We start from the raw sequence: 26,071 nt of genomic DNA, 5'->3' as shown, positions 1-26,071 counted from the left end.
GTATGTTATCGAAAGCCAAATTCAATTCTGCTGTGGATAGAGATTTATCTATAAGAGTGTTCATTGCAATATTAATTATAATGGGGAAAATCAGAAACATCCTAAATGCCCTAACAACAGGGGGTTGATTAAATAATTTATGGTGCACCTGGTCAATGGAGCAAATGTGTGGCCATTAAAATGATTCGTACATGGGACTTCCCTGGTGGCGCAGTGGTTAAGAATCCGCCTGCCAATGCAGGGGACACAGGTTCGATCCCTGGTTCGGGAAGATCCCACATGCCACGGAGCGACTAAGCCCGTGTGCCACAAACACTGAGCCTGCGCTCTAGAGCCCATGAGCCACAACTACTGAGCCCACGTGCTGTAACTACTGAAGCCCACGCGCCTAGAGCCCGTGCTCCGCAACAAGAGAAGCCACAGCAATAAGAAGCCCACGCACCGCAATGAAGTATAGCCCCCGCTTGCCGCAACTAGAGAAAGCCCGTGCACAGCAATGAAGACCCAACGCAGCCAAAAATCAATCAATAAATAAAATTTTTAAAAAAGATTAGTACATATTATATGTGTGTGTATGTATGAATAGTATGAATATGTGTTTGCAATATATAGTTGAATGAGGAAAGCAGTTAACAATATATATATATAAAAAAACATTCATATAAATGTATATACATCTGGAGGGCTTCCCTGGTGGCCCAGTGGTTGAGAATCTGTCTGCCAATGCAGGGGACATGGGTTCGAGCCCTGGTCTGGGGAGATCCCACACGCCACGGAGCAGTTAAGCCCGTGCGCCACGACTACTGAGCCTGCGCGTCTGGAGCCTGTGCTCCGCAACAAGAGAGGCCGCGATAGTGAGAGGCTCACGCACCGTGATGAAGAGTGGCCACCACTTGCCACAACTAGAGAAAGCCCTTACACAGAAACGAAGACCCAACACAGTCAAAAAAATAAAAATATACATTAAAAAAAGAATATTTAAAAAAATGTATATACATCTGGAAAATCATTCTGTACCGATATGTTGACAATGGGTATCTCTGGGTATCTCAAGTGGAGGTGACTTTGTTTTCTCTTTGCTTAGCTTCCCTTTCTAGTTTTCCTGTAATGAACATGGATTACGTGTGATATATATATGTATACACACACACTTCAAGAAGCTTCCAGTCTCTTTCACGTCCGCCACCCTCACTCTTCTCTCTCTTTTGGTTTAGATGGTGTCGTGCTGGTGGATCCTGAGCTTGTGAAGGGAAAGAGAGGTGAGGCAGAGCTCGTCGTCCTCCGGGGAGCGGTGGTCTGGCTGCGGGAAGGGGGCGTGTGTGTGCAAGGAGGGGCGGGGAAGCTCTGGCACACCCATTCTCTCTGCCAGGCCCTTGCACCCACATTCCCTCATACGATCCTCAGGACACGGGCCCTGTTCCCACCAGAGCTCACTGTCCGCATCTTCCAGACGGAGGTGAAGACTCGGGGAAGCCACTTGTCGGAGGTGGCAGGATAAGGAACGGCAGACAGAGCCCGGAGCCCCGGTCTGCAGGCTCCACGGACTGCCTGCTTGCCCCGTGTCCTGCCGTTCTATGTCAGGGCAGACTCAAGAGGGCTCCTTTCTGGGTTTATACGAAAAGCGGGGAATTGAGGCTGCGGGAAGGCAGGGTTTTTATGCTGAGCCTGGTATTCTGGACCACGGCAGCGCAGCCCCCTCAAAGATACCTGGCAGTTGCGATGTGTGGCAAGCAATTTGGTACTAATAACAGTTGTGTAGGGAGTTCCCTGGCGGTCGAGTGGTTAGGACTCGGTGCTCTCATTGCCGGGGCCCTGGGTTTGATCCCTCGTCGGGGAACTAAAATCCCATAAGCCGTGCCATGTGGCATGTCAAAAACAAACAAACAAAAACCAGTCGTGTAAACTAAATTGGAACCAAGTTATCCTTATGATAATGTCACTGACTCAGTTCCATTCTAAATATGCCTTTTAGAGTGGTAGCTACCAGCACCCAACAAGGAATTGTTCCTAACCCTGGACGTGCCCATGGAGTATGTCAGATGTAGGGCCCACAGCATCCAGGGGACGTGGCAGAAACAGGCTGAAAATCGCCCCCCTCTGCTGTCTCCAGCTTCCTCCTGGGTACTCTGCTCCTCTCTTACACCAGGCGGAGCCCAGTTCCAGCCCCTAAAGCCCATGCCCTTGGCCAGGAACGCGCTGCCTGGAGAGGGAGGCATAAAACCAGGTCATCTCTGGGCACCTTCCTCTTACAAACGTTGAATGAGGGATAAGCAAATGATCAGTGGCTCTTCTGAGCTTAGCGCCGAGGGACAATTACTCTTGAGGCAGACACAGACAAAATCCTCAACCAACAGCTACCAAGGACTTGGGGGGACCACTTCGTGTGGTTTTATTTACCACATTAAGGACAGTTGTAAACAGTCCATCCTCGAAACATGTGTAGTTTCATATAATTCTTTTGGTCCGCTGGGGGCACAATTTACATCTGTTTAACCACAGTGAATTTTCAGAAGCGTTGATTGATTTAGAGAAAGCTCAATTAAGTTTCTGAGCAGTGTGAAAAGAAGGCTTCCTCTCGGAGTTGGTTTCACCTCTCCACCTGGTCCCTGAGCCCCTGCTCAGTTCCCTCGAGGCCCCGTCTAGCTCAGGCACTCGTCTGTTTTGTTCTCTAGCACGGTTTCCCTCTGCTTTTCTTTTTTTTAAAATAAATTTATTTATTTATTTTGGGCTGTGTTGGGTCTTTGTTGCTGTGCACAGGCTTTCTCTCTAGTTGCCACGAGTGGGGGCTGCTCTTCGTTGTGGTGCGTGGGCTTCTCACTGCAGTGGCTTCTCTTGTTTCAGGGCACAGGCTCTAGGCGCACAGTCTTCAGTAGTTGTGGCTCGTGGGCTCTAGAGTGCAGGCCCAGTAGTTGTGGCGCACGGGCTTAGTTGCTCCACGGCATGTGGGATCTTCCCGGACCAGGGCTCAAACCTGTGTCCCCTGCACTGGCAGGCAGATTCTTAACCACTGCGCCACCAGGGAAGCCCTTCCTCTGCTTCTTACCTTCGCTCTCAACTCCATCCAGATCTTCCGCCCTCAGAACCCAAGCAACCTCACACTGTTTAAAAGCCTCCTGAGCTCACTGAACTGGTACATCAAGAGGAGGCGGTGGGAGAATGAGGGAAACAGTAGAGGCAGGAGGCTAAATAATGTGGCTCATGGGAGGAGCCTCCCAGCACTCAGACACTGGCCCTTTCGAGTAATTGACGCAAGCCAGAGGGAAGGGCCAGCTGGGTAGTAAGGTTCTCAGGTCGTTACTGAGATGCTGAAGGTGGGATGTTGAGACTGGTAGGCAGTGTCAGCCCAGGCAGGGGTGCCAAGCCTGCCAACGGGGCAAGCCTACCCCCTCTTGTCTCCCTTCCAGTGTACGTCTCTCTGACCTGCGCCTTCCGGTACGGCCAGGAAGACATCGATGTGATCGGCCTGAAGTTCCGCAGGGACCTGTACTTCTCCCAGGTCCAGCTGTTCCCTCCTGTGGGGGCCTCGGAAACCCTCACGAAGCTACAGGAGAGCCTGATCAAGAAGCTAGGGGAGCACACGTACCCCTTCCTGCTCAAGGTGGGTGACGACTCGACCCTCCACTTCCTCGCACTGCTTCCTTCACCCACAACACCTTATGATGGGATCAGCAGCGAAGGCAAGGGGCCAGAGTAATGACTTCACATTTGCGGGCCTGCAAATTGCACCCTTGGAGGAAATTCTAGATTGCACGGGCTGTGATTGTCTTTTTTTAAGTCCTTGAAAACAGCCTCCCGGCCTTTGAAGGCACCGTTTCAACCTACGGTTTAAATATTTCCCTGCATCCGACCACCTAATTATATGTGCATGTTATGCCTTCACTTGCTCGGCTATAAAAAGAAAGACGTGCCCCTCGGTTGCCTCGAGGAGTTTCTAAGCAGGAAAGAGTTCCCTGCCAGACAGGAGATCTTAGTGAAATGAGTCATCCTCTGTAGCCTTGACCAGAGCTCGGTGGGTCACTGTAGAGAAAGCCCTTCGCCCCTCTCGTGGCCTGAGTCTCCCCTGATGGAACCTGGCTACCACGGGGCCAGCATTCCTGCCTCTGAAGACTTGGGCCTGAGCTCACTGTCGGGGTAGCTGCTGTCACCCTCTTCACTCACGTGTTTATGGGTCTTAAGATTATATATTCCTCCAAAGTTATATGGTTCAGGCTTAAAAAGGCAGGAAATTCTGACACAAGCTACAACATGAATGAACCTTGAAAACATTATGCTAAGTGAAATAAGCCAGCCACATAAGGACAAATACTCTGTGATTTCACTTATATGAGGGACCCAGAGGAGTTCGTAGAGACAGGAAGTAGAATGGTGGCCTCCAGGGAACGGGGGAGGATGGAATTGGATGAATGTTTAAGGGTATAGAGCTTCCGTTGGGGATGATGAAAAAGTTCTGGAAATGGGTGGTGGGGAATCATTGCAGGACAATGGGAATGTGCTCAATGCCACTGAACTGTACACTTAAAATAGTAAGTTTTATTTAGGGATGGATATATATATATATATATATATATATATATAGTTTTTTTTTTTTTGGCCATGCTATGCAACATGTGGGATGCAGGATCTTAGTTCCCTGACCAGGGATGGAACCTGTGCCCCCTGCATTGGGAGCATGGAGTCTTAACCACTGGACCACCAGGGAAGTCCCTATGTTAGGTATATTTTATAACAGCTTTAAAAAAAATCACTTAAAGTTTTGTGGTCCTGGGTGCTTCCATGTGCTGGGACTGGGAGTTTGAAGTGACAGAACCTTTTGGAGATAACATGTCAACATATATCAAAACCTTAAAAATGTGATTTCGACCTGACTGTTCCCTTTCTAATAGTGTAGCCTATGGAGTGAATGGACTAAAACTGTGCTAAGGTGGCTGAAGGATGTTTATGCAGCCTTGGTGACAATGGCAACAAAGTAAAGGCCACTTGATGGAGGGCAGCCAACAAAGGAAACGGGCTGAATTCAATGTGGTGTCACAGGGGAATTCCCTGGTGCTCCAGTGTTTAGGACTCTGCACTCTCACTGCCAAGGGCCCAGGTTCAGTCCCTGGTTGGGGAACTAAGATCCCAGCAAGCCATGCGGCAGGGCCAAAAAAAATAAAAAGCAGTGTTACGGGAGCCTTAAAAATGGTGGCGCAGAACTACATCTCCCAGCATTGAAAATGGTCACACTCACCCTGAGCAGGGTTAGGAGCAGTGATGGGAGCAAACTAGACTGCAGGACACGTGCATCACTTGTCTCATTTCTGTAAAACTAGACAGGCACATACGTGTTTGTGTGAGGCTGACATGGGACCCTCAGGAGGCTGTGTTCACGCCACTCCGGCTGTTGGGAACAGACGTGAAGATGTTTCCCTTTTTCTTGCTCCTCATCTTCATTCTTCAATTTTTTTTGTTTGTTTGTTTTGTTTTTTGTGGTACGCGGGCCTCTCACTGCTATGGTCTCTCCCGTTGCGGAGCACAGGCTCCGGACGCGCAGGCTCAGCGGCCATGGCTCACGGGCCCAGCCGCTCTGCGGCATGTGGGATCTTCCCGGACCGGGGCACGAACCCGTGTCCCCTGCATCGGCAGACGGACTCTCAACCACTGCGCCACCAGGGAAGCCCCCATTCTTCAATTTTTGTGCGATGAAGGTAGAACACACGTGGAATAACATTCTCTGAAAGAAATGATCTGTTGTTTCTTTCCACAGTTTCCTGACTACTTGCCCTGTTCGGTGATGCTGCAGCCAGCTCCACAAGATGTGGACAAGGTTGGTTCCAGAAGAAATGCCAGGGATTCATTCATTACTTCAAAAGACTTTTTCTTTCTTTTTTTTTTGGCTGCGTTGGGTCTTCGTTGCTGCACGCAGGCTTTCTCTAGTCGTGGCGAGCGGGGTCTACTCTTCATTGGAGTGTGCGGGCTTCTCATTGAGGTGGCTTCTCTTGTTGTGGAGCACGGGATCTAGGTGCACAGGCTTCAGTAGCTGTGGCACACAGGCTCAGTAGTTGTGGCACGTGGCCTCAGTAGTTGTGGCGCACGGGCTTTTACTGTGGGAAATTGCAGACATATGCAAAAGTAGAGAGACAGTATAATGAGCGTATCACTTGTCTTCAGCAATTCCTAACCATGAGCAGCCCTGTGAGTGAAATAGTAGGTCTCTCCCCTCGTGGGTCTCACTTGGGGAGAGAAACAGACGAAAACCAAATAGCAAGTCCCTATGCGGCCCATCCATGGAGAACAAGAGGCTCGGAGAGCTAAGGGAGGACCTGGTGGTGCTTGCCCGGGGAGCTTAGGGAAGGCCTCTCTGATGGGGCAAAGGAGGGGCCACTCCAGCCTCGGGAGAGCCATCCAGGTGGGCGGGCGCACCATGCACAGTGGGTGCTGCTTGGAGAGCAGGCGGGGCTGGGGTGAAGGGTGGGGGCAGGTCTGAGAGGGGCGGGAGGTGCGGCCAGGTCAGGAAGGGCCTCGTACACGTTGCATGGACTGGGACTTTCTCTGAGCGAGATGGGAGCCGCTGGCGGGCTCTGCACAGTAGGTTCTTTTTTTTTTTTTTTTAATTTTTATTGGAATATCGCTGATTTACAACATGTTAGTTTCTGTTGTACTGCAAAGTGAATCAGTTATCCATATACATACATCCATTACAGAGTACTGAGTAGAGTTGCCTGTGCTGTACAGCAGGTCCTTATTAGTTACCTATTTTATATATAGTAGTGTGTATATGTCAGTCCCAATCTCCCGATTTATCCCTCCCCCCCCACACACAGAAGGTTCTGACTTGGGTTTGTAGAGGATCCCTCTGGCCACTGAGCTAAGAGTGGGGTTGAGCTCTGAAAGGCGAGAAGCAAAGGGGCCTTGTGTGCAAGAGAGCTGTGACCCTGGTGGACTGGGGACTCTAGGCAGGGAGGGAGGGCAGTGCGGACACGAGGAGAGAGGAAAAGGTGCTGGGATCCAGGGACTACAGGCCTGAGGGAGTCACGAGGGAAGAAGCTGGAAAATAAAAAGACAGCAAATGAGGGCTGAGAATGGCAGATCGGTACCTGGATTACCGAGGGTCCAGGGCCATGATTTTCGACTTGGGCGTCCTACCCCATTAGTGGTTTGTGAAACCGGTGAGGTGGATCCGAGATGGCATTGAAGAAAGAAAATGGAATGGCATGAAGTGGAACAGCATGGGAGCTCAGAGCACGTCGCACACAGCGTAGATAAGCGCTAGTTCATGAGCATTGCTTCACACGTGAGCATCTGTTTACTGGGCCTCGCAGTGAACTTTCCTACTTACCGTGGGCGGTGGCCTGAAACCTTTGAAAGCCACCGGGCCAGGAAAACGGGGGTGTGGGCGGGAAGGTGGAGAAGGCCACTCAATCAGAGTGGGGGACACTATACCAGCCAGAGGGCCACCCTTCCCTCTGTCCCCGGGGAGGAGACATCAGTGCAGCAGGGGCCCTGGGGGCCTCACAGATGAGGAGGCCTGGGAGCTGGGCTAGTATAAAAGGAGAGAGAGGCGTCAAGCATTTCAGAAGGAAGGAACAGCACGTGCCCAGGGTAGACAGGTGGAAGGGCTTGGCTTGTGCAGGGGGCAGCAGGAGGTGGGGGTGGAGGGGGCTGAGCAGAGAGGAGGCGTGGCTAAGAGCTCCAGGTGCTGGAGCGTAACGATGTGTATTTATTTTCAACCCAGGTTTTAGAGTTGTTGCGATTCCACAGTTTTGCAGAGCCAGTAAGACTGTGGCTTATACGCTACTGTCACTCTGTGGGCAGCTGGTGGAGGGCCCATCCCCGGCCTCTGTGCCCTCACCCCTGCCCCGTCCACCTCGTGTTAACACAACAGAGGAGCGAGGTCACGGGGGATTCACTCTGGGGCTGGGGGCCGAAGGGGCCCGCAGATGCATTTGTTCCACCCATGCAACATTTTTTAATCTAGTTAATTTAAAAATCAGGAACCTTCATTCCAAATTCTATTTCCAGCTTCTTTTCAAAAGTTGGGAGAGCTGCCAGCACCGGGTCCCCGTGGCAGCCTGGCCACGCCTGGCTGCAGCTGCATAGCAGCTGCCCGCTGGCGTGGGGCACTGGAGCCCCAGCACAGGCGTCCACGGACCCCTGCCAGCCCTGTGACCACTGCTCCCGCCCCTGCTGTAGGCAGTGGACCATCAGTTACACGCACACAGGGTCACTTCTGAGAAGGACAACTAAATGGGGGATGGGCTGGCCGCCGTGCAAGGTGGTGAGAGGCTAGGACCGTGCTCTGCAGCTAGTGGCGGGGCTCATCCTGCAGGCTGGGGGACCTTCACTGGGGCCTTGGAGCCCGTGGCACTCTCCTCGAGTTAATGCCACTGTTTCATCACTAGCACACTTCCAAAGCTAGTCATAATGGTGCAACTCCGAAAAGGATACGGCCAAGACAGAAAAAGAAGTAGCCACGTAACATCCCCTGCGGGAGCTGTGACCCCCATCCTGGCTCCCAGAAGGGAGGTGCTGACCACAGCCCTGTCTGTTCTCTTGCCCCTGCAGTGCTGTGGGGTCGACTTCGAGGTCAAAGCCTTTGCCATACAAGGCACAGATACGGAAGAGGACAAAATTCCCAAGAAGTAAGAGTGTAGCTGTGGGAATATGTGAGGGGTGTGTGGGGAAGGGCTGGGGATAAGAGACCGCCCCTCACTTTATGTCCCAGTGGCAGAATCTTCCCACAGGGCCATTGTGGCGGGGTAATGGAGCCTCCCCAGGTCAGGACCGTCAGGATGAACCATCTCCACATGGGGTGGGGGACAATGGCTGACCATTTGGGGGGAAAAAAAACAAAAGAAAATGACAGGGGAGCTGGCAACCTCAAGGGCTCATGTAAGCCCTTAAAAGCCTCCAGATCCCCTCTTTCTTTAGTTTTCTTCTTCTTTTGTAATTTCTTTGTTGCAGTAAAATGTACATAACATGAAGTTTACCATTTTAGCCATCGTCAGGTGTACAATCCAGTGGCATTAAGTACATTCGTTACGTTGTGCAATCAGTTACACCACTATTTGCTGTCCATGCCTCAGGGTACCTGTACCCCAAATGCTGTCGTCGCCCCAAACAGAAGCTCTCTGCCCAGTAGGCAGTGACTTCCATTCCTCCTATACTCTCAGGCTCTGGTGCCCATTTTTCTTGTTCCTGAACAAGGTTTCCAGTTGTGCCCTCAACACTTTCTCTACATGCTCAACATTCACACCTATGGACACTTATACCAAACAGCAATAACAGGGCATCACATCTGTAGAGAGTTTTGAAGCCTGTCACATAGGCACACATCCCCACATCAGCTTCACCCGAGAGGAGGCCACGCCGGGGTCCTAGCAGAGGGTGAGAGGGACCCTTGGAGAGCTGACTGGTCCACACCACCCACCAGGCCCCACCCCCCAGACCTGATCCCTCTACTGGTCCATCCTGCATCCATCGGCAGCATCCCTGAGGGATCCCAGCCTGGGGATGGGCAGGGGGACCTGGTAGGGCGTCCTGAGGAGGCCCAGGCTCTGATCCGGGGAACCATCAGTGACTTTTCATCCACAGGAGCTCCGTGCGTTTGCTGATCCGGAAGGTACAGCATGCGCCACGAGAGATGGGTCCCCAGCCGCAAACGGAGACCTCCTGGCAGTTCTTCATGTCCGACAAGCCCCTGCACCTCGCCGTCGCCCTCAGCAAAGAGGTGACTGTGGAGCCGGCCTGGGGACAGCCTGCCAGGCCCTCTGCTGGGGGTGTGCTGCAGGCAGTCTTGGGGGCAGCGATAGTTAAAGCACCAACATTTGGGGACAACTGGCTTTTTTCATAATTTGGAGCCAGTAAACGTGACCCTTAGGATAGGACCAAACTGGCTTGCATTCCACTCACTGTGGGTCCCGACAACTTGGAGGTGGAGGGTTTCCCATACCCCCAGCCCAGGCTGTCTTTGCCCCCTGTCTGCCCCCAGGGGCCTCTTTACTAGTGTGTCATCAGTGGGTGTGGTGTTAACAAATTGTTTACTTCCCTGCAAACTTAAGTTTGGCAGTAACGGTGAGGGGGTGAGCATGTCATGTGTGAAAATCACGGCCGAAAAAGATGAAACTGGCCAAGGCCGTCTCTGGTCGACAAGAGCCGTGCACACACATTGCCAGCAGACTGTGTGTGTGTGTGTGTGTGTGTGTGTGTGCGTGCGCGCCCTTGCACGCAAGGACATGAGCACCTGGGCTAGATCACACAGAGTCACTGCTGGGCAAGCTCTACCTCTGGGCTTCCCCACTGATTTCCCCTCATTTCACTTATTCTGCCCCCAATAACCTCATGATTCCACTCAACACCCCCGGGGCTAACTCTGTGTGACCCTCAGGACTTGGGCGTTGGGGCCGGAGCCCCCGTCATCCACCTCAGCCTCCCACAGACGGGGTAGAGCCCGCTCCAGACCCTTCTCCACAGGAAACGTGACGCCATCACCCTGTCTTCCTTGAAAGTGTGGGCATTCAGCCACTTTTATTCCAGTTAAAGGACTGAGATGAATTTAACAAGATATGGCCACACTCTCTTCCCCTTTTCTGACGTATCTGCTGACTTCTTCAGCTCTATTACCATGGGGAACCCATTCCTGTGACTGTGACCGTGACCAATAATACAGAGAAGACGGTGAAGAAGATTAAAGTGCTAGGTAGGACTTTCTGCTCGAACCTGGACAGCAGAGTCTTCCAGGTTCCCAATCTAGTCATATTTCCCAAGGGTCTCTCCTCTGGTCAGTAAGGCCCCCCGGGGCCTTGGAACTGCCCGTTTGTCTCTGTCGTCACACGGCAGGACCTTAGAGGAGGAAGGTGTCCTCTCCTGCAGCCTCGTGCCCAGCTTAGTGTTGTCTTCTGTCCTGGGACAGCATCCCCGACAGGGCATCTTCCCGTCCTTCCTTGTCACGCCTTCCTTGAGGGGCCCCTGTGCCAGGTCTCGGGGTAAGTGCGGGGGGAGTTTTCTTTCTGCGCCGTGTAGTGGGGACTCCTGGCCTGGGAACTCTGGGCTCCCCTGTGGGCTCGAGCTGTGCACGTCCTCTTGGAATTTAGCGGGCAGCCACGGCAGTGTTCCCGGACTACCTTCCCAGGTTTCGTTAGGTACTGATTGATCACACTGGACATGCTTTGTAAGTGGTAATCGCTACTGTCACTGCTACTGTTGCCACCGTGATGTGATGGCCAAGCCTCCTGACTACTCAGGAGATGCGCCTCCCGCTTGCTGGTCCTACACACTTCCTCACCTCAAAGGACATCAAAGTGCACGGGATGCTCCTAGATCTTGGTCTTATATGGGTGATGTAAAAAAGACACGATAAAATGACCTTGGAGGGAGACCTCTCTGTTCACTTCTCCCTCAGACACTCGATGGCTGAGACAGAGTTAGACTCACAGTGTGTTAGGGTGACCAACCATCCTGGGTTGACCAGGACCAAGGACGCAGGACTTTCAATGCTAAAATGGGGCCAGTCCCAGGCAGACCAGGATGGTTGGTCACCCTAAGTGCCATATACCACGTTCCTCTTTCCCTCTTATCCATCATAGAGAAGACTCAGGAATTTGATGCATACATACTAAAAAATTCTAGATTTTTCTTGATGCTAATATACATGCTTACTTTACGGATTTGTTTTTATGTTGGTCTAGTTCCGATGCCTTTAAGTCTTTGTAGGACCTGGCATTATTTGTTTAGCATGTTGTATGTAGTGTCAATACAGTATTCCACAAAGCAGCAGGACTGAGAAAGTATCATTTGATACTTAGATTTTAAATTATTTCTCAAAGTTTTATGAATCCTAACATCAAAGCCCCTAATTTTTGAAAGAAGCTGTTGAATTTCTGAAGCAAGATGTTAAGAACTTTCTATAGGCCGAGTACTGTGCTGAGTGCTTCACACAAATTGTTTTTCTGATTCTCAAATTTGATTTTAATGGAGATTAAAAATCATCTTTTTAATCATCACAACCATATAAGTTAGATGCAATTATCATTCTCATTTTGCTGATGGGGAAATTGAGGCTTAGAGGAGCTCAGTAATTACCCCACAGCAGATGGCTAAGCTGGGATGTGAACCCAAGTGGTCTGGCCCCAGAGCCCACCTTCCTATCCACCATGCTACACCCACAAATCAGCCCTGTGCTGCCTCCAGGTGGTTTCTAGCTTGGACACCCGAAGGAGATGCTCATTGAATAAGATAGAGAAGGTTGGAAGGGAGTGTATTTGGGGAAAGAGAGCACATGGTGAGTTTTGGGACACCGGGAGATTGTGTGTTTTGGAAGGATACCCGCAGATGTGCCCTGAGCTCAGCAGGGAGGATGAGTCTCCCAGGAGGTGCAGTTTTAGGAGACTGGCTCATGGGTAGGGTTGACACAGAGCAGGTTATTGGTGAATGGAAGTGGCCTGAGGACAGAACAGAAATCTCAGCCTTAAAGCCGAGCCTGAGAGGTGCACTCAAATGGCCATTAGGGAAGACCAACCATGTCCCCTGGAAGGCACTACGCAGGACTCCGCACCAAGTCACCCTACCCTGTCCCCCTTTGCAGTGGAACAAGTGGCCAACGTGGTTCTCTACTCGAGTGATTATTACATCAAGCCGGTGGCCACGGAGGAAACACAGTGAGTAGTGGGTTGGGTTTCTATTTCCTGGGCGGCTCCAGCTTCTTGGTCAAGTTCCCATTTTGGTCATCGCTGAAGACGGAAGTAGAATGGTCAGCTAGCTCCCCAGCCTTCCACTTCCTTCCCCTGTTCTCATTTCAAGGACTGCAAAAGAAAGTTAGCATCTTGATCGTGTGCTCACTAACAAGAATTCCGAGAGCTGGGTCAAGCTAGGGATGATGGAGAGGAGAGAAATAAAGGCTGAAACGTCACAGTGGGAATGTCTAGAACTTTCTATTGATCCTTGAATAAGTGGGTAGGAATTTGATACTGTTTCTGCCCCCACAGCAGAAAATCAAATGACCTGTCAGCCCAGTCAAGGGTTCTCTATCTTTTGATCTTCTCCATAACTTGAAAGTCTGATACCAGTGACAACTGGATTAGGATGATATGTCAGTTCTCAGCCACTTGTTGTTAGTGACTTTTCTCCCTTCATTAGGGTAAAAAACAAATGGGGGGATTTCCCAGGTGGTCCAGTGGCTAAGACTCCGTGCTCCCAGTGCAGGGGGCCCGGGTTTGATCCCTGGTCGGGGAACTAGATCCCACATGCTGCCACTAATAAAGATCCTGCGTGCCGCAACTAAGTTCCAGCGCAGCCAAATAAATTAAAAAGAAAAGATATTAAAAACAAATGGGAATCCTGTGATACCTTCTTCATGGTGGAGCGAGAGATCTAACCAGTTTTGCTTTGTGCTAGGCAGTCAGGTTCATGAGGCACACAGGCTTCTGGGGGTTATGCCTTCCCCCAGAGAGGATTGCTTGGGAAGGTGTTTTTTCTAAGCATTGTTGTATGCAAAAAATATTATCACGGTTAAAGGAAGGAGGGTTCGGGGAGCGGGGTGAGGAAAGACAGCTGATTCAGCAAGATAACATTACATGATATTTAAAAGGCGACTTCAGGATAAACTGTTATTTAAACCAGATCCTGACCTAAGTTTACTTATAGGTCTAGAGAGGAGAGAGGAAGGAAAGAACCATAACTCACTGACTGTCTCCTTGGGGCCAGGCCTGGGGTCTACTCTACCTTTTAGGCTGTGTCCTTGAACATCCTTGTGTCCTGGGCATCTTCCTGGCTCACCTTTTGGCACGCACCCAACAATGATAGGAGAAACTGGTCCCCAGCTGAGTTCTCCCCTACTATACCCCATTACTTGGGCCTCTTTACGGCTCTTGGATACATTTTGCATCAAGGACTCCCAGAAAACTGGGAACCATCCTCCGATACACTCAAAAGGGTGGGAGGCAGGGAGATTGAAAGTGGGGCTTCTGGGGCCCTGGTGGGCAGGCCTCCTGGGAACCAGGTCAGACCTGACACCCAAGCTGCTGCCCACCATCCAATCCCAATCCCAAAGGCGCTGGGAAGTGGCCGGGTGGGACTTTGGCCCCAGGCCTTGGCATAGGCCTTCGGCAAGGGCTGCTGCAGGAAAGGCCATCGTCCAAGCCCCATCCCGGGGGCCCCTTCCTACTACAACTACCTTTCCAGTGTAATTTGTGCTTCTGTCACTCTGCTGCCCAAACTAAGCTCATTAAGAGAAGTTCTACCAGGGCCCAGATGCAGGGATGTGGGCCACCTTGGGCTCAAGCAGGGTTCTGCATGCCCGGGAGCCTCCTGTGTGCACTTGGAGGCCAGAGAAGACACAGCCGCCTTCAACTCCCCAGGGAGATGGAGGAGGGGACCCGTTCCGAGGGTGGCAGTGGGACTCCCCATCTGTTACAGAGCAGGCTGGGGAAAGGGCCCGAGGCTGGCTCCTGGACAGTGTTTTCAGGGCCCTGCCTTCTCCTGGCTGGGCACAAGGACAGAGGGTGTGCCAGGAGCACGGACACGGCTCGCCTGGGCTCTGGGGTCAGAGAGGGCAGGCGGCTGCATGGCGGCTGTTGGCACAGGCCAGGGGTCAGCACGTGGGTGAGTGGCAGAGCCAACTCTCCAGCCTCAGATGCTGTTCGGTGAGCTGGGATGCTGCCCGGCCTGGGGAGACCGCGCTGCTCTGCCCCCAGCTGCACCCAGGCCCACAGAGCCGCCCAGTCTGAACAGCCCACAGTGGAGGACGCGGCCCTTCTCGCGCCCCTCCTCCCTGGGCACACGCTGAAACCTCCCGACAGTGACGACTCCCAGCCTGGGCTTGTTGCTGGCACTGGCCAGTTGGCCCTGCAGCCCACTGCGTGGTTCACGAAGCCTCAGGAGGAGGCTGGGTGTGGTCCCTGACTCTTGGGCCAGTCTCACTTCACCCCACAAGACATTCTAGAAATTCAGCAATCAGAACAGGCTGAGGGACTTGAGAAACGTTCTAACGTTGCTGCCAGCCTGTTTTGAGACGTCACTAATGCCGTTCTTCTCACAAGGCAAAGGCACAGGCACCTGGACTGTCTTTCCCATGAGTCGCAGGGAACGTGGGTTCTAGAAAATGCTTGATGGCACACAGGGTCTCGTGGGGGCGAAGGTGGCTTCAAGGCTGTAAGAGCAGTCAGCTAAATCTGCTCTCTGTGTTTCTTCCTGCAGGGAAAAAGTGCTGCCAAACAGCACCTTGACCACGACGCTGACCCTGCTGCCCTTGCTGGCTAACAACCGCGAGAGAAAGGGCATCGCCCTGGACGGGAAAATCAAGCACGAGGACACGAACCTTGCCTCTAGCACCATGTGAGCCCCGAGACTCAGTGCTGCAGTGGCGCTGGTCTACACCTCCTCCTCGTCCCAGCCCTGGGCTCACGGCGTGCACACGCAGCCTGGTGGCAAGCACGTGCTCGGGGCCCCAAGCAGGGACACCACTCCCACCCCTGGTGTGACACAGTGGCTACAGCTCTGGGCCTTGTGCTGAGCCCCAACTCCCCTGCTTGCTGTCTGGGCCACCCTGGGCAGATAACTGGAGCTGTCTTGAGAACCTCAGTTTTCCCGTCTGTAAAGTGTGGGAGCGACAGCGCCTCAGAGAGAGGTTTTGAGGGTTATGTGAGACAGTCCATGTAAAATGTGGTGCCTGGCACACAGTAAGTGCTCCAGAAATGTCAGCTATTACCTTCAAAATTATCATTAGCTAGTATAGAGCCCTGAGCATATGAACTGAGTGCCCCAGCTGGCTCCACGAATGATGGAAAGGTCGGTTATGCATTTCCATCAGGAAAGGTAAAAACAGGAGGTCCTGAGGGCTACAGAGGTCAGTTCAATTCAAATGAAAATAAGCACTGATATGCTGACCCCGCTCAGAGAACCATGGCCGAACTGAGCCAGCAGATCTAGTAAAAACTAGAACGAAGCTTCTACGTCAAATAGCCCTGTCACTCCTCACCATCCTCCGGGGCTTCCATTCCCAGCGGTGTGTCTGCTGGTGAGCCCTGAGGGTTTGGGGTAGGAGCTGCCACCCAGGCTCGGGCCCTTTGCTGCCATCTCCCCCTCCACCCCTGTGTGTTCCAAGGCCCCAGCGATCAGCTCCAGGTGATGCCATCGAGAAGAGCTCTCGCGTTTGCCCTCCCTGCCCCCGTAGCTCCGAGACGAACAGCGGGGTCAGTGAGCATTGGGCAGAAAGCAGGATCTTGGGAGTCAAAGGATTTTCTGAGGATGATTTGCCAGTTGGTGTGTTAGATTCTAAAGCACATCTGTGATGCTCTGGGAGAGGGCCGAGCAGGGAGATTGATGCCCTAGATCCGTGAACGCGAGGGCAAAGGAATCACGACATCCACAGCGGCGCACTGCCGTTTGTAACGATCTTTTGTGGTTCATGGAGTATTTTATAAACATGCCAGTCTCTCCATGCTTTTGTGAGGAAGGTGAATTTATACTCATTTCACAGATAAGGAAATTGAGGTTCCACCAGAATGAGAGCTTCAGCCAAGGTCACCGGGTCAGTTAATGGCAGAGCAAAGCCCAACCCAAATCCCGAGCCCCCCTTTCACCCAGCGTCAGGGCTGCCTTCCAGCGCCCCAGACAGTGAGGACACAGCAGAGCCTGGATGACGCAGTGGGGAGAGGTGGGGTTGATTCATCCGGTTTTTGCTTCCCGCTTCTCCCCTCCCTGCATTCTTCTGTTTTTCTTTTCTGTTTGAGCAGCATAAAGGAGGGCATAGACAAGACCATCATGGGGATCCTGGTGTCTTACCAGATCAAGGTGAAACTCACGGTGTCAGGGTGAGTGTCCAGCTCCAGCACTCTGCCTGCTCTATCTTGGCCATCAGTAGTCTGAATGGTTTCATTCCTGAGTGACTGGGAGACAGAAAGCAAGAAAAGTCCACAAATTCTATCGATTACATAGCAGAGTTTTAGAAAGATTCTATTTGTCTAGTTTCACAATTCTACCTGATATAACATTACGGGGGAAAAGGTAGAAAAGCAGACTACGAAACACGTGCACTATTGGTACCACTTGGCAAAAATGGGTGTGCCTGTGCTCATGTGTGGACGCTGATATAAAACAGGAGAGTCAGTTGAGCGTCTGATTGTACTTTGAAAAAGACTGGCGGCTGTGAAATGAACTCGCAGGGCATCCTGGTTCACCTGCCTCTCAGGAGGCATCCATCCATGACGGAAAGGGCCTGCCTTTCCTCCCCAATGAGCAATCACAGGACTGGGGAGTCTCCTTTTCATACAAGAGCATGACTGTCTCAGAGTTCTGAGGAAATGGTTTCCCATCTTTTTTGAAATCAATTTCTTTCCATTTAAAAATCTTATCAGAAGGCAAAAACTCGACTTCTCATTTTCCTTTTCAAATTCCATTGCCAGAGGCTCTGGCCTTTTACCTTGATCAGCCTTCGGTAGTTCAGCCATCAAAGCAAATCCATGGGTATATTCCATAGGGCTCAGTAGGTGAAGAGTTCCCCAAATTTTGGTTGGGGCAACAAAGTAGAACGTGGGTTGATTCTGCAAATTTAGTTAACACAGTGTGTGTAGCTGTGTTTCTCAAAGTGTATAGTGTTTTCTTTCATCTTCTCTGAGAGGATCTAAAACAGGGTCGAGTGCAGCAGTCAAGGTAAGTGATCAGCAGGTAGTTCACAGTGACCTTTGTGGCCCAGAGAGAAATTCTGGACCGAGGTTTATTCTTGAACATTAGGGCTTGAACCTACGTAATTCCTCTTTTTAACTAACCCACTTGAGAAAGAGATGAAATCACAAGTAGAGAGGAATAGCTGAGTTGGCTGTTAGGGGTGCGAAGATCCTGAAAGTCGTGAGTGAGGAACATGGCGGGCACGTGTCCAGCCTCTGAATAACGGCAAGTAAGGTTGTGTTACCACTGTGGAGAGTCACCACAGCCCTGTTTGCTTTTATGTTTCCTAGCCTTCTGGGAGACCTCACCTCCAGGTAAACCCCTTCATCTTCCTTCTCTGCTTGATTCTCTGCTTGATTCCAAGATATCAAAGGGGACAAACCGGGGCTTCAAAACAGTGACAGTGAAGTCTGGTTTCCCGGCTGTCATGCTCAGAGGTCTTAGGAGATGATGCCCCTAACACCCTGCAGACCTTGGCTGATAGGTGTGAGGTTGGGGATGCTCCTCTGAGACAGTAGCTGGGCCTGCACCTGGGCGAGGACACACACATACACACACACTCAGAAAACTGGCACACTCCTTGCAGCTGCCCGTGTGTGGGGGGGGGAGGGGTAAAATATACATAACGTGAAGTTTACCATTTTACCCTTTTAAAAGTGTACAGTTCAGTGGCATCAGGGACATTCAGAGTGTTGTGCCTCTGTCACCACTCTCTAGCTCCTGTACACTTTTCCCATCCCAAAAGGAACCCCCTTACCTATTAGCTGTCTCTCCCATTCTCCCCTCCCCCTCACCCCTGGCAACCACTAACCTGCTTTCTAGCTCTGTAGATTTGCCTAATCTGGACATGTTATATGAATGGAATCAGGCAATATTTGTCCTTTTGTGGCTGGCTTCTTCCCTTGACATCATGTCTGCAAGGTCCATGTTGTAGCACATGTCAGCACTTCATTCCTTCTTATGGCCGGGAAATACTCCATGGTATGGACGGACCACGTTTTGGTTGGTGGACATTTGGGTTGTTTCCACCTGTGGGCGATTGTGATTAGTGACAGCAGCCATTTAAATCATGCACAAAGAGGCAGCAGGTAAGACAAGTCTGAGGCAGGCACTGACCTTACATATTCCTTCACTGACTCTTATCACCTCCCCTCACATGGAGCCCAGGCTGTGCCTTCTCTCCTAGACCCCAGCCATATTCGGGTCCGCCAGGAGCGCCTTAGCAGCAGAAGTGCTTTGACCGAAGCAGTAACCCCAGGGCGGGAGGTGATGGGTCCTGGGTGAAACAAGGAGTAACCCTTGTTTCCCACACCCCTTTCCATTCTTCCTGTGCCTAGATTTCCCTTCCACCCCTTCCTGACTCCTTGCCTTCTTTTTTTTAAAATTAATTAATTAATTTATTTATTTTCGGCTGCATTGGGTCTTTGTTGCGGTGCACGGGCTTCTCACTGCGGTGGCTTCTCTTGTTGCAGAGCACCGGCTCTAGGCGTGTGGGCTTCCGTAGTTGTAGCACGCGGGCTCAGTAGTTGTGGTGCACAGGCTTAGTTGCTCCGTGGCATGTGGGTTCTTCCCAGACCAGGGCTCAAACCCGTGTCCCCTGCATTGGCAGGCGGATTCTTAACCACTGCGCCACCTGGGAAGCCCTGTTGCCTTCCTTTTTTAATATAAATTCCAAGTCGCCTCGAAGCCCTTTAGCCTCTGGAGTTGGGTAGACCCTGCTCATCCCTGTTCTGCTCTCTGCAGAGGGACTGTGTGCAGCCTTAGCACAGATTTAACACGTAAAAAGTAGTTACATTTTGCAAAGGATATTTTCAAAACTATCCTTATTCTCCAGGATTTCACCTCTTCTCTACCCATAATATCATGTCCCTGAAACTAATAACCAGGAGGAAGGGGGACCTAAAAATCCTAGCTGCCTCAGCCTCTCGCAAGTGGAGTTTCTAGACCACATTCCAGGGAATACATTTAAAATTCCTTCTTGACCACTTCCCGATTTCTGGTTTGTTTTGTTTTGACTCTCACTGAGTCCTCTTTCAGCTGGGGCCTGGGGACCGTTCACAGAGCTCTGCAACCCCAGCTCCCAGCTCTTGGCTGTGCATTTACAATTGTGTGCGTGTTCTCACCGCTCTGCATCCTTCTTTCTTTCTAGTGAAGTGGCCGCTGACGTGCCATTCCGCCTCATGCACCCCCAGTCTGAGGACCCAGGTCAGTCTCGCGTTATCTTGCCTTTTTCTAGTCCTTTACCACTCACAGATTTATTACGTACTCACTGCTAGTCTTCCTTGACTGCATATCTGAGCATAGGCAGGGCCAGGTGGCCGAGGTTCCAGGCCACCTTCAAGTGCCTGGGTCCCCCCTCCCAGGAATGAGTGCTCGGCTACTAGGTCATGGGCCAGGTGGCTTGTCCACTTTCAGTGAGTGTGTGGAGGACATAGCATCCCTGCTTGGGGGCGGGTTGTCTCGTTTGGTTTTATCAGGAATGATTTAAAAGCAGAAGCTTTGCTGTGAACAGACATGGATTCTTTTTTTTTTTTTTTTTTAGTGTTTTTGTCCTTGTGATGAGAAGTCTTAGGATCTACTCTCTCTTTTTTTAAAACAAATTTTATTTATTTATTTATCTGGCTGCGCCTGGTCTTCGCTGCGGCATGTGGGATCTTTTAGTTGCGGCATGTGGGATCTTTTAGTTGCGGCATGCATGCGGGATCTAGTTCCCTGACTAGGTGATCGAACCCGGGCCACCTGCTTTGGGAGTGCGGAGTCTTAACCGCTGGACCCCCAGGGAAGTCCCCAGACCTGGATTTAGATTTAAATAAAATTTGAGTGAAAAGTAAATTTGACAGCCTGAGGCGTTTGCCTTTCATTTGGAAGCATTAATAGGAATTTAGAAGATGATAAGTATTTCTGGCGATGGCAGCTATGAAGAGAATACAGAAAATGCTGGAAAAGAGGGTCAGGCTGGGCTCCTAATACCTTGGCTCCTTTGAATTGTAAATCCGTTGGCTCTTGTATGGATGTTAAAAGTAAATTAAGTAATGGTTGTACAGCTCTGTGAGCAAACTAAAACCCATGGGCCTGTACGTGTAAATAGGTGAATTGTATGATATTTGAATTAGATCTTAATACAGCTCTTTTAAAGGGGATAAATGAAGCGGCAAAAATAATGTAGGTGCAATCTCAGAAATTCTGAGGAAAAATTCTCCTCTGTGTGTTAAGGTGGCTTAGTTGGCAGGAAAGAAAAATGGACCTGTCTGGATGAGAACCCTCCCGAGTTATAGTAATTAAGAACATTTTAAGTAAAAGTGGTATAAACAAGCAGGTTTTTTTTTTCTTATATTTTATAAAGAGCTTTTCTATGTTGATAATGAAATGGCATTTAAACATTAGAATGAGCCCCATATTCATTTTGGCTTTGTCTCAAAACTATTTTGTCTCAAAGTATCTCTTCCAAATATTTTAGATTCAAATACTCAAAACTTTTGGAAGTTTGACAAAAACTTCCCTTGGGGGAAAAATACAGTCTAACCATATTTTTTTTTATTCATTTATGCTTGTATCGTTAAAATACTATTTTTAACTATGTGAGATTGAGACACATTCTGGTCCCTTTCAAGGACATTCTAAAAGGCTATTTTAAAACTATGACCGGAGGAGATGTCATAGTTTGTGTCAGATCATTTTCTGGCCCCGTGAACAGACTTTATGACTTCACTTGGGGGAAGTGGAGTTATTCCTTTTCTGGGTATGACATTTTCATGTTCCAGTCATTATGGCCCTCATGTTGAACATATCATAACATCAAGGCTAAACCAATGATCTTTTATACTGTGAGATTTTGGGGAGAAGGGACAAATCACCCCCATGGCCTCAAAATTTTGATTTCCAGAGGTTTATGAGTCCCAAGTTTCATTCACAGATGCATGCTCACATCTTACCTGCCTGGTCCCCGGTGCCCCGAGTTGAGACGGGTAGATGCTAAGCAGAGAAAGCATAAGTTGGAGTTAAGAAACCCTGCCAGGGCCAGGGGCCAAGTAATTTGTATGTAATAAGTTCTGGAGAAATGCTACCAGAACTTATTACATACAAGGGTGGGGGGGGGTCCAGGATGGTTCTTGCCCAGGGTCATTTTGATGAATCAGCCTCTCTGTAGGTCCCCTGTGGTTAGCAGCCCACACAGACACTTCCCTCCTGGTACTGCCTTCCAGACAGGCACAAGAGATAAGGGCAGTGGCTCAGCCCCGCCACAAGCTCCCCCAAACCCTCTGGAGCTGTGTAGCCTCACTTAGCTCTTCCTGGCTCACCATGGTGGGTGGTGAGGCGATTACACTAGGACTTTACTAGGTGGGCAGCAAAAAGCTAAAAACAAAAACAAGGGGCTTCCCTGGTGGCACGGTGGTTAGGAATCCGCCTGCCATTGCAGGGGACACAGGTTTGATCCCTGGTCCAGGAAGATCCCACATGCCGTGGAGCAACTAAGCCCGTGCGCCACAACTACTGAGCCTGCGCTCTAGAGCCCGTGCTCTGCAACAAGAGAAGCCACCGCAATGAGAAGCCCGTGCCTCACCACGAAGAGTAGCCCCTGCTCGCCGCAACTAGAGAAAGCCCGTGTGTAGCAACAAAGACCCAACACTGCCAAATAAATAAGTAAGAAAAAATAATTAAAAAAAACAAAAAGCAGAAAACCTCACAAAGAATTAGCAATAACCCTGGGTCTGCAAAATATATGTGAAAATCTAACCCACTCCCCGCACCCGCCCCCTACCCCAAGATCAATGTGTTAAGAGAGAAGTCAAACTCCCTGAGGGGCCAGGGAGTGGTTCTCAAGCTTTAGTCACCCCCTTCCCCCAGCCACTGGAGTACTAGTTCAATGTCAAGTCCCAGGACTCACCCCTAGAGAGCCGGACCATGGAAGTCTGGGTCGTAACAGCTCCTGGGGACTCTGATCTGGACAGGGTCCAAAGGGCACATAGGGAGAAAGGCTTAGAAAGGAGAAGCACAACATCAGAGGGGCTGAGGCTAATCAGGGAAAGGGTCCTAGAGGCGAGGTTATGGCTGATTCCGTCTGGGGAGGTGAAGGTTGTGGTGGCAACTTTTAGAGGAAGCGATGGTTAAAAATGCAGGGAGAAAGGCCCTCCGAGTGGGAAATGGCAAAGAAGCAGGAATTACACGCCATTCTCATGAAATGCATATATCTAGGCCTTTTATTCCTCCACCTATAAAGTGACCTAACAAAGGAAGAAAATTTCCGGTAGACAGGATTTATGCTAATAGATCTCTCTCTCCTTTCTTCCATGCTCACAGATAAGACCAAGAAAAGGTGAGCCCTGCTTGGTGTTATCCCTTTCTGTGACCTCCTTCTCCCCAGCCCTAATGTGACCCCTCACAGTTTTTGTTTTTTCTTTTTTTGTAATGCAAGTGCCTGACTTAAGCTTTGATTGCCGAGGCATCCCCTTCAAAGAGGCATCCACTCGAATAAACACATTGCCAGCCACCGGACTCGATCAGAGCCAGGCCGGCTCTCCCTCTCCTTTGTTTTAGAGTTTGGTTGATTTCAATAGCAGATCATTTGAGCCACTTGTTTTTTGTCTTTCTGCACTTTAAATTCCCGCTCTTCTGTTTTAAATTCACCAATAAAGAGTGAGCCCTCGAAACCCTAGGCCCCCACCTCCAACCGCAGTAAAGGCAGAACCCCAGGCCTGTGTGGTGTGCTCTCCCTCGCTACCCACGACCTCGCTGTGTGGCCCCAGGTATATGCTGTGTAATTTCCAGGTTCTGTAAGTAATAAACCTTTATTTTCTAAAAGTTTCTGGATGGTTATTGCTGAAGGGCATCTTGCAGTCGTAACAGGAACCACAAGGGCCAGTCCAACCACAACAGTGGTTATTGATAGGCTGAGCTCTGCACAAGACAAGCGCAAACCCCTTTTTGGGTCTTTCCATACACGCCCCATGCTCTCGATACCGGCGCAGGGCCTGGCTTTCCTTTTGCTCTCTAGTACCAGGACATGCACACATGCATACACACATGCACACACGCGCACACATACACATACACGCGCACACACATGCATACACGTGCACACATACGCATACACGCGCACACATTCACATATACACACACAGTTATTCCGGGCATGTATGTCTACTCTGTTGGTTCCTTCATTTTCTCTGATTTTTGTTTGTTAAAGAGATTTTACTTGAAAAACTATGAGGAGAATGGCATTGTCCTGTGTTCCATCACGTAGGAAAATCTTGATCGGTTCCTGTGTTGCAAAAGGGAGATCAAGGATCTTGTTTTCCTCAAGATCTCATTGAAAGCTTCAAAGAACATGCCATGATCAAAGTGTTCTTTGTTGTATTTTAGTTTTCAGGATGAAAATTTGGTTTTTGAGGAGTTTGCTCGCCAAAATCTGAAAGATGGAAGAGAAGTTAAGGAAGAGAAGACAAACCAGGAGGCGGCTGTGGATGAGTGAAGAGGCCGGCTCAGGACTCGGGAAATGGGGTCGTTAGCAGCATGGTAGCAGTGCCCCACAGTTAGCCCTTTAGTTATGCTAAATACCAAAGTGCGGGTCTTCTTCACAGAAATAAAGTTTGTCTCTTCTGTCCTGGTTGTGAGTCAGGCTGACTTGTTGGGGAAGCTGGGTGACGTCAACAGCACGTAAGCTGCAGCCTTGAGGGGCCCTGAGTCTGGGCAGGGGGGAGGGCAGCATCTAGAAAGGAGACCCATCAAGGCGAGAAGGCATCCTGAAATCGATGCGCTCACCCGAAGGGGCCTGGTGTGTCCCGGGCTTTCTCCAGGACCCCTGGGGCAAGCTGTTTTCCTGGAAACTTGGAGGGGGAGCAGTGTGTCTAATGACCTGACCAATCCTAGCTCCAAAGCACCCAAAGAGCCTCCCAAGAGAAACAGGGCAGTGGACACATGTGGGTAAAAACACTCTTCATCTCTGATTTAACTTTTGGGTCCAAGTCCTGTTTGAGCTCTGGGCTGTTGGTTGTTTCCGTTGAATGCAAACAACGAACTGCGAGTTGGCTGGTTTAAAGGGGAAAAAAAGGAATGCATTGGAAGGACCTCAGAGTGGCTCAGAGAACTGACTTAAAGGAAGAATCTCCAGTTGCCACACCTGGGCTGGGTGGAAATCAGAGAAGGCTTGGGGTCCCAGCCCAGGAACTCAGGGTCCTGCCCTCTGGGGTGGCCATTCACCTGGTGGTGGCTCAGAACCAAACGCTCCTAGTCTCCGAGCCTCTGGTTCCAGTGTGCCGTTTCTGGGCAGGAGAATCTGGCCCAGCTTCCGTCAGGGGATCAGTGCCCTGGGGCCAACAATGGCAGAGCCCAGCCCCGGGAATGGGTTGTCCCAGAAGAGGGGGTTCACCGTGAGTCAGACAGGCTTCTTGTTTAGACTGTCTTCATTGAGATTGGGCATAGAAGGGGTTGGGGGAAAGGATGCTCACGTCCGGGAGGAAAGGAGGAGACGTAACGGAGGTGATGCCAGGGCCCTGTCCTTTGCAGAATCCCCTTCTTGGCCCATGGTACCCCGGCCTTGGGGCCTGCTAATGATGGCAGAGAGGCTGAATGGCTCTCTTGGTGGCCACGGAGGGGCTTGGGAGATGTGTAGGCTCTGGTCCATGTCTCAAGGGAATAGGATGAAAGGGGGTTGGAGAGTTCTGTACAGTTTAACCTGCTCACAGGAGGTACGAGGGTGAATGGGAGGGGGCATGTGTGGGCTGGACACTCGGGGTCAGGTCTCCAGGACAAACAGCAGTGGCGGAGGGCCAGACACAGTGTGGGTTCCGTGCATATGAAGGCTCCCACATCTGGGTTTGTTCAGCAGGATTCCAGGCTGGTTTGTGTCCTGGGGACTGGGATTTAGACCGGAGGCTCCACTTGGGAACCTTGGACAGGATCCCATACACACAGAGCAAGGTCTGAACTCGAGTGTTGGATATGAGGCATTCTGATATTGACAGGGGTGAGGATTCATTTCTGGAGGAGGAAGACTGATAATAACAATACAGGCACGGGGCTTCCCTGGCTGTCCGGTGGTTAAGACTCTGCACTTCCAGCGCAGGGGGCACGGGTTCCATCCCTGGTCAGGGAACTGAGATCCCGCATGCTGCGTGATGCGGCCAAAAAAAAAAAATTAAGAAAAAAATACAGGCGAAAAGCTGTGGGTTTGCAGGGTCAGACACGATTTCCCCATCGGCAGGCTTCCACTCCAGCCATACCCCTCTCTCAGGATACTCAGGGAGGGCGGCATGCTCCTCTGGGAATCTGAGCCCGTCTGCTGCCCTCCTACCCCACAAGCCCACAGGTTGGCTGTGGTTGGCTCCCGCCTGAGATGCTGGGCAAGCCAGGGACTTGGGAGTCTGCCTGGCAGGGCCCGGTGAGAGGATCAGCCAGTTGGTTCCTGCATTGCTTGACCCCAGGATATCCTAAGTCA

The 26,071-nt window shown here is 50.8% G+C and overlaps 1 protein-coding gene across 1 annotated transcript in view; it reads left to right on the top strand.

Moving 5' to 3' along the window:
• The window catches only part of SAG (S-antigen visual arrestin), a 39,953-nt gene extending 15,111 nt beyond the window's left edge, over positions 1 to 24,842 (top strand). The window contains exons 3-14 of the mRNA XM_089916205.1: positions 1,215 to 1,259; positions 3,405 to 3,598; positions 5,744 to 5,803; positions 8,542 to 8,618; positions 9,571 to 9,706; positions 10,591 to 10,675; positions 12,560 to 12,632; positions 15,169 to 15,306; positions 16,707 to 16,784; positions 19,787 to 19,842; positions 22,936 to 22,951; positions 23,998 to 24,842. Coding sequence (XP_089772331.1) covers positions 1,215 to 1,259; positions 3,405 to 3,598; positions 5,744 to 5,803; positions 8,542 to 8,618; positions 9,571 to 9,706; positions 10,591 to 10,675; positions 12,560 to 12,632; positions 15,169 to 15,306; positions 16,707 to 16,784; positions 19,787 to 19,842; positions 22,936 to 22,951; positions 23,998 to 24,106 — 1,067 coding nt within the window. The 3' untranslated portion in view covers positions 24,107 to 24,842. The remainder of the gene's footprint in view (positions 1 to 1,214; positions 1,260 to 3,404; positions 3,599 to 5,743; positions 5,804 to 8,541; positions 8,619 to 9,570; positions 9,707 to 10,590; positions 10,676 to 12,559; positions 12,633 to 15,168; positions 15,307 to 16,706; positions 16,785 to 19,786; positions 19,843 to 22,935; positions 22,952 to 23,997) is intronic.
• Positions 24,843 to 26,071: the final 1,229 nt, after the last annotated feature.

Source organism: Delphinapterus leucas, chromosome 8, assembly GCF_059928025.1.
Source record: "Delphinapterus leucas isolate spDelLeu-1000000601 "Yukka" chromosome 8, BTC_Dleu_Yukka2, whole genome shotgun sequence".
Classification (NCBI taxonomy): Eukaryota; Metazoa; Chordata; class Mammalia; order Artiodactyla; family Monodontidae; genus Delphinapterus; species Delphinapterus leucas.
This window is presented reverse-complemented; position numbering and strand designations above follow the sequence as displayed.